Consider the following 8911-nt stretch of genomic DNA (forward strand, 5'->3'; position numbering starts at 1 on the left):
CACAGAGGTAACCGGAAGCAGGATAAATGGTGAAACTTGTAATGGGTGAATTATGCTTTTTCATTGAAATTTAAAATGTGAAATCCAATATTAATGTGTAACATTTTCTGTTTTAAAATGGATCACAGTCTGTAATGGTGAACCTCAAACTTGGAAACAAAATCAAAGTTCAAGTACTTGGAATTTTGGACCATTGGAATTTCTAACATCTTTGTCTTGATTGAGACTTCTCAAGTCAGGCTGAGCCAAACAGTTTGTCAGGACTGAATCTCCAATCTCCTCATGCTGCTAAATACTTTTTTGGAGAGGTTTGCATCTGAGTTTCCAGATTTGATCATCACAGAGTAAAATCAGTTGGCCAAGTATTCCTCCAGTTTGTCTGCAGACAAACAGAATTATTTGTTTGAATTAAACTGAGTTTCTGAACCTTTTCTCTTACCTCCTACACAGATCATTGCATATCAGCCATATGGACGCTCTGTAGACTGGTGGGCATATGGAGTGCTGCTCTATGAAATGCTTGCAGGACAGGTGAGTGGTGTACACACATGCACACACACACACACACATACAAGGGCACACAGTGGTATTTCTTATGTAATTTTCTGCTACAGATTGTGTGACAACTTAACACACAAGGTTTCTCACAGATTGTTCACACCCACATTATTCCCACATGTACTCAGGTGGTGTTTCCTATAGTTCTTCCCACCAGCTATAATTATAAACCTTGACACATATACACTCTAAACCTCCCTCTACCCTCCTATCACAGGATATCTGAGTAAGTGTAACCTCTCACCTTGTTTTAATGTAGTCAGTGTGTGTGTGTGTGTGTGTGTGTGTGTTAACAGTTATACATATTTGTAAAGGCTGGTTTAAATGTCTTACCGCTGAAGAGTACCCAGTCATGGAATTGCCTGCGTTTGTGCACCATTTGAGCAACAGCTCTCTTAGCATCGAACAATTCCACTTTTTGCCTCACTACCTTGCAGCCTACATTTTCACAGTTTCTTTGTTTATTTGTGGATACGACATGGTGTGCTGCCAGTGGACATGAGTCAATACTCTGGACAGTATTCTTAGGTATTCAAGGGAACATATCAGTAATCTGTTGGCTGGCAAAGAAGTTCTTTTGGAAATAAATACACCAACTGAAGAGAAGGAGGACATGCAGCCAGTATAGCATTAACCTAGTCATAATTGAAACAAACAATAACATAAAAAACGTAACCAGGGCTTTGTTTTACAGTGTTGCTCTGTCTCAAAATATCATCATAACTCCTCTCTTCACAAACTATGAATACTGTTGAGAAAGTTCAAAAGCTCATCCCATCAGATATTTTCACAAGTTTTTAATAAAACATGTTTCAGAGACTCAGTGCTAAATGACTTATTAAGATATTTATGACTTATTAAGGTATTTTTGAAGAGACCTTTATTCTAAAGGGCCAAAAGCAAAGTGCAAGTACATGCAAATGTTTGCTCCTTCCAAAGCAAAGCATTAAGATGAGTATGTTTTTCATTCCCAAATTAACTTAGAGAAAGTGTCAGCTGTTAAACAATTAACAAAAGTTTTTACCTATTCAGATGCTCCCTTCGTCTGTCTCCCTGTGTGAAATCAGGTAAAGGGGGCATGACGCAGACAGGCTATCTCTAGCCGAATGGGCCAGTGGAGTGGAAATGACGAATAATTCATTTTATGGACTGTCATAACACCCACATTATGGTTACTGATGATAACCACCCAGTGAGGAGGGAAAAAAGCTGGGTCATCCACTCCATTTGCCCTGCAAGGTTTTCCTGTGAAACTTATTCTCACGAATTCTCCACTGCCGCTTGTTGTTTTTGCTCCTTTGTCAAGTCTTTGTTGCTCTCAGTGGCCTTTTTCTGTCTTCTCTCCCCTCGTCTTCGTCTTTTCACCTCGTTTAGTCACAGTTGTGCCCTGTTTTCTTTATTCATTAGGGGAATGAATCGGTGCTACACTGTGACACTTTACTTTTCACTTTACCTCTATGTGATAATGAATGACGCACAAACAACACTCTCCATATTGTATCGTCTCACCCCCAGCCTCCATTCGATGGAGAGGATGAAGATGAGTTGTTCCAGTCCATAATGGAGCACAACGTGTCATACCCCAAGTCCCTGTCCAAAGAAGCTGTCTCCATCTGCAAAGGGGTGAGTGGACTTTCTTTGTCACCCATGAATAAAATCTTCTGCTGTTCTCAGTTTTTGTGGCTAAGCAAAAATCTGAAACATAAATACATGCAAATATATTCAGTGTTTATAAAAGATTTACTTTGTGCCTGCAGTCAGTGGTTTTGTTTTTCAGTTTTAAACACAGATTTTGAAAAATGCACTTAAACTGTCTGTTATGAAACTTGCCTCTTCAGTCTATTGTCCTGTTAAACTGGGACTGCCTTTACCCACCTGGGCTGAAAATCCTGTAAATCAGCATTTTAAGCTCTGTGTCTTTCATGCTCTTCACTGATGCCAAAATAATACAACTTCTTGTAAGAGGGCTACAAGCCCTTCCTGCTAGTTCAGCTTTAGGGAGAAAAACTGACAGGCCGCGTCAGAGGCTGCTGTAAGGCTTTTCTTAGCTTTCCGGAGTTAGATGTAACATATGAGAAGTCTGGCTCAGTTTGCTGTTAGAATGAAGTGTGGGCTTTGTTAAAATAGTGTCTGGGAACTCATTTGGAATTTCCCTCTCCTCCTTTCAGTCAGTTCCTGTGTCTCTGACGTTTGAATTATTAAAACATTGAAGGGAAACCTATTAGGTCATCCAGTAGGGAACAGTAGCTCTGTGAGCTTGGTGTTTTAAAGGATTATTACAAATGCTTTGTAGCCATTTTTTTGCTAAATATTTCAGCCACATAACAGATATAATTCAGTAAAAGCATGAGATTTTGACTGTGTAAATATGATGTTCATATGTTCAGTGGACAGTGAAAAAGCAGAAGTAGTATTGAAGTTATTGTTCCAAATAGAAAACTGGACCATAGAAACAATGACACTGCCTATTGGTAAAAAAGTTAAAAGGAAACCCCTCTCGAGCAAATTTAACTGGCATGTAAATTATTTAACAAAACACATTCACTTTTTGTACCAACAAGTTCTTTTTGGCTCATCAGTTTTGCAAAAGTGTGGACCTGCTTCCATTTTACAAACAATCAAAACTTGCATGTAGCATGGGGGCAGGAAACATATTGATATAATAACTCGTAAGGGTGTATCAAAGCATTTAAGAGAGAGAAACTTGCTGCAACATGATAAAAAAAAGTTTTTTGGAATAAAAATGTTTTTTTCCACAACTTTGACACAAAACTGGTTATGTGTTGTGTGTTTAGATGACTGGCTACTCTTCTATGCTTATGCTAAAACTGACTATACCAATAGAGCTGATGTAATTGTTAAGAGGAGGTTTTTCACACTCATCACTTGTGCTCCTGAACTCATCTTTCTATATCTCTGCACACATCTCCAAATAATATAACTGGGAAACCTGTCTGTGGACTTTGTCACAGTATATATAGCTGTCAGATCTTAATGGCCAAATTCAAAATACAGAGCGTGGTTTAGCTTCCATTGTGGTAACCCAGTACGGGCCCCATTGGTGATTATTTTTTATTACTGTCAAGTGATCTCCTGTGATGAGTTTATCAGGGATGGTAACACACCATCATTCTGAGGTTCCGTGAGATTGTTTTTCATCAGATAGCTCTTCCCCGTAAGAACTGAGGAGTATTTAAACACAACAGTCTCCTGGGATGCTGTTTCAGCAACCATGGGCCTGCTGGATCTCCAGAGACAGAGGGAACTGAACAGTTCAGTGGGTCACTGTAAGTCAAGCAGGCAGATACGGGGACATAATAACTGTTTGTCTCTTTTTATGTTTACTACAGATTGTTTGTTGTTGAAAGCAAATGAAAGAGGAATGAACATAGGTAAAACATAGCTTTTGTATTTTTTAAAGACATTATTCACATGGATTCACTGAAACTCACTAAAATACTTATTCTGTCCTATTATATGGACAGAATAAACAGCAAGCCAGAAATCATGCCGAGGAATTGTGCATAGACACTATTTGCTTTTAACCTGCTTGTTCGACCTTCATTGACACTTTATATGCACTCCTCAGATGGCAGAAAGAAACACTGGCATTTCAACACATGATCATCCTCAGGGGAGCAGATGAACATTAAATATGGATGAATTTCAGAGCTGTCAATGGAGTCACAGTCACTGAAGACATGAGGTTCATCTCAGGACTATTTGGTCAATAAATTATGAGAATCATTTTAAACATATTCATCATATGGCTGTTTTTAATAGCAGCAGAGCTCCAGGTTCAGCTCCTGTGGCAGTGCTTTTGGCTTAGCTCCTCGAAGATAAGACCATGGTAACCGAAACACTGACATATGTAGAGAATGAATATATAAACCAGGTTTACTTGCTATACTTGGAACGGAAGAAAAAAAAAAAAACGTTTGTGTGAGTGTGTGAGTGTGTGTGTGTGTGTGTGTGTGTGTGTGTGTGTGTGTGTGTGTAGGAAATTTAATGGTGAAAGTAGCAGTTTTATTTCTGTCCAGAGGCAGTGCAAAGTCAATGAGCTGTGAAATAATGCGCTTTGTCTCCCCGTCCCTTCCTCGACTCGTTTCTCTTTGGCCCCCTCTTTCCTTTCTGCTTTAATTTTCTCAGTCGTATGTGTGTGTGTGTGTGTGGGTTGTTTGGGTGGGGGGGGGGCTTCTGGTCTTGGCCCAAGTCCCTCTCTCAACCCTTGTTTGGCATGGCTGTAGCACTTCCTCTTAATGGATACATAGTACTTGCCAGTAGCCTGACCCACAAAAGGGAGAGAAAGAAGAGATGAGAGAAAAAAATAACAAGAAAAAGAGTGGTTAGAGGGAGATAAAGAGAGGTAGATCGAGGAGGAGAATAAAGGAGTAAAATGAGCATAGAGCAGGAGAGGTGATGCTGGATAGAAGAACTGATTTTGACAGAAAACTGATGTGAATACAAAAAAGGAAGTTAGCGGAGGACAAAAGAAACTCTGTAAAAAGGACATATACTAAATAGAATGAATCTGTTGTTACAGGCATGTGGATTTTTAATGTTCAATACAGATAGCCCGCTATTCTGCCTCTATTCTAAGCAAGCCCATACACACACACACACACACACACATATATATACTGCACAGTTCATTACGTTTTAAATAGGTCACAGATGTAGATACACATTCATCTAAGTAATGGGATGTTACCTAAAGGTCGTCCATTTTAATTACATTGTAATTCATTCATAATGATTACTGGAAAATAATGAGACTGAGACAAGTATATATAAAAAATGTATTCTAAGTGTAAATTCTGATGCAGAGGTTCTGTTAATATGGGTGAATATTTCACCCTTGGTTTCTAAAGTGTTATTCCTGACTAATTGACTGAGATGAAGGCACTGAGGCAAAAGCAGCCAGGTAAAACCATGGCATAACTCACATCCTGTTTGAGTACTGCACAGTAGTCCCATTGGAGCAGTGCGTGTTGTGTTGTATTGTCCACAGGGAAGGTAAAACTGAAGCCCATTTATAATTTGCAAAAGATGATAATGATGGTGTGAGTGTGTTGATGTACTGAATCACACAGTTGTACCTGGCCAGACTCCCTGCTGACTTAGAGACCCCATCTGCTTCCTCTTTTACTCACTCTAATTCTCTTTGTCTCTCTGTCTCCCCAGCTTTCACTCTCCTCCCCTCACCTCCCTCCCGTCCCCGTCCAGTAAAAAACAGTTTGGTGTTCTCAGCAGAAACGGCAGGGGGGCTTCAAAGTTATGTACACTTTAAACTTCTCGTTGACAGTTCATGAAGCGGTGGAGCCACTGAGACTCGAGTGCTAACAGTTTGCAGACAGAATGATCAAACGTGCTCTATAAAATGTCAACATCACATTTTCTTTTTTTGGGAGATGATTATCCATCACGCCGATGCAAAATAATTCAAGTGCTGGAGTTAAAAAAAAAAGGAAAGAAAATAAGCGGTTTGATTGACACGGTGGCAGTCCAGCAGTCAGTCACCATCAGGACATTTCAAGGTGCGAGGGTGTGTCATCTAAATGGTGACAGCCTTGTGTTTGCACCGTGATGCTTTCTCACCATCGGTGACAGTCCTGTGAACAGACAGAAAGCTGCAAATGACTTTTTCCTTCCTTGTCAACAACTGTCTGAAGTACTCTGCCAGCTTGATGATGCACTCTGCTTGTTCAGATGTGGCCCAGCCTGTGGCCTGTGTGTCGAAGGACTTGCAGACCTGTAGAAAGTCAGCAAGTTGAATTCCATCACTGATATAAGTAAGCCATTGTAGCATGTCATTTAATGTTATTGTAGCTCTTATATTTGATAAAGTAAGAAAACAAAGAATCACCTGACCAACATAGCACATATTTTCACTTAATATATGAAGACTAAATATGAGGCTTAATTACTTCTTGTGAGTAAAGATGGCATTATGTCAATAAAGCAAAGTTCAAGCTTTTCTAGGATCTCCTGCTCTGTTAGGAAAAACTTACTGTAAGACAAACACTGATGAGGAGTTTGAGATTGTTTCCCCCAATTTATTCTGTGTTAGACCAAGTCATTCAAAAGTAAGAACATTTTGAGAGTGAGTTCCAAAAACAACACAGTCAGCTCTCTAGAAAAGTCAATCCAAAAGTTGCCTAAAAACAAATGAGTGAAATGTTTCCATTATGTATATACGAAGCTCAATAAGTGCGTCCATAAGCAACCACCTGTGTTTTTTTCCCCCTTTGGTCAGCAGCTGTGTTCATTTCACATCACCCCACATGCTTTCTCAGCCAGCGCTGCCTAGCAGTTAAACACTAGCGATGTGGAAGGTGTGTATTGATGGTGCGTATTTGAGTTTGCGTTGTCTCGTTCTGTTAAAGTTTATTTTTCCTCATTATTCCCACTGAGGTTTTCACACAGAGTTTATGATGAGATTTCGGCACCCTCAGACTAGGTGCAGACTAAACAGGTCATGCAGGGCACAAATACTATTTTGTCTGGTCTTAAAGTGTCCACTGCATTCTCTTCTTCAGAATTATGTACATATTTTCACCAATGAAGATGAGTTTAAATTGGCGGACGTGTTCAAGCTAAAAAAAAAAACAACCTCAAAGTGTGTGTTTGCCTTTGGTCAGAAACTGGAGTTGGACTGTACACTGGTTAAATAGTCTTCCCTCTGTGTAAGATCACTAAACACACAAAGGGTGACTGCTTAACATGTTATATATTTCAGCAGAACTGTCAAGGTGACTGAGCTGCATGTGAAGGTTTGCATTACAGATTAGGGATTTAACTGGAGGCCCAGCAGTCATGCGTGCTTGTGTGTGCCTGCATTCATGCATACATGTACTCTCACCTTGGGCATACCACTTAGAAAGCATACACTGTATTGAACACCAGAGCCAGGAACCCACCCTGTTTAAGCATTGAAACCAGCTCAATCAAACAAAGCACCATTTCCATTTCAGGTCTCCAGTACACAAATAAGTCCTTTTGTCCTTGGACTGTCAATACTGAAACCCACTACGCTCTCTGTCCATCTCCAAACAACTCCTCTCCCTTCCTTAGCAATTCAATCTGAGCAAATCACTGCATAAAGGCAGGGGAGGTAATGCCAAAATATTTATGTATGTATAGTATATAATATATATATATATATATATATATATATATATATATATATATAGTCACTGATATATATATATATGATATATATATATCAGTGACAATGCTTTATTATGAGTAGGAATTGCTTTAATGCATTTAAAACTGTCAGTCAGCCTGTTTTGTTTCCTCGACCAACCCAACTTTGTTGTTTTTTCTACGCAAGCCAAGAATTTATAGGCTCTCCAACTGCAAGCCTAACAAACAAACATTTAAATTACTTGTAATCTTTGACACATTATTTAGATAATGAACATTTAAGCAGTACCAGTGGGGTCCTACATAATCTAACATGGACACATTTTCTTGTTGGTCATGTTTCCTGTGGGTACTTTGTTTGTCACAGTTTGCTTTTTAACAAAGTGGCAATTGTGTCCCCGTGGTGTCTGTGGCGCGACTGGAAGTGGCAGCAGTCCTCTAAAGGCAGAGCAATTATGTCACTCTTTTTCAGACCCATCTGTTTAGTTGTCATTTACTGACCTAGAAAAGAGGTGGACTCATGTTACAGAGCACATCAGTGAAAGAACACAGAGGTGGGAGAAAACAAAGTGAGAGTTTTCCTGATGTACGACCACTGACCACTGTTGCGAGAGATCAAACCAAACATTAAACCCATAAAACCAATTTTACTTTGTACTGCAAATAAAATCTGCACTCTGCATTCCAATTATTTTAGAAAATTAAGAAAGACACAAAGTTTTTTATTTTTCTTTAAAGTTGAGAAAACTGGATTCCTTTTTTTTTTTTTTTTTTTTGCCTTCATACAACCAACACCATTTTTAGCTACAGCAAATAGGCAAATAGTAACTGATATGAGTGTAAGTGGAGTCACTACTGTGATTCAAACCGAATGATAGCATCCATAGTCTCTTACTCTATGTTTTTCTTTCTTACTATGAGCAGCTGATGACCAAGCACCCGTCCAAGCGTCTGGGCTGTGGCCTTGAGGGAGAGAGGGACATCAGAGAACATGCCTTCTTCAGACGTATCGACTGGGAACGCCTCCAGAACAGGGAGATACAGCCACCTTTCAAGCCCAAAGTGGTAAGTCCCTGTTTAAGGTTTAATTTGCACTTCATGGTTTAAAGTATGTGTGATACCACTTGAAATAACCAAAGTTAAGATGATTAGTAGCTTCTCTCACATGAGTTTATCCTTCATTAAATGAGGCCTCATTTCCCAT

The 8911-nt window shown here is 39.4% G+C and overlaps 1 protein-coding gene across 1 annotated transcript; it reads left to right on the plus strand.

The window, feature by feature from the left end:
* Positions 1–350: 350 nt before the first annotated feature.
* Positions 351–8772, plus strand: LOC108886227 (protein kinase C alpha type-like; the record flags this gene model as incomplete). The annotated part of the gene is made up of 3 exons (XM_018680969.2): positions 351–531; positions 2074–2181; positions 8632–8772. Coding segments are annotated over exons 1-3 (264 nt in total), but the record flags the coding sequence as incomplete, so codon positions are not given.
* Positions 8773–8911: the final 139 nt, after the last annotated feature.

Source organism: Lates calcarifer, unplaced genomic scaffold (genome assembly GCF_001640805.2).
Source record: "Lates calcarifer isolate ASB-BC8 unplaced genomic scaffold, TLL_Latcal_v3 _unitig_109_quiver_2160, whole genome shotgun sequence".
Taxonomy (NCBI): Eukaryota; Metazoa; Chordata; class Actinopteri; family Centropomidae; genus Lates; species Lates calcarifer.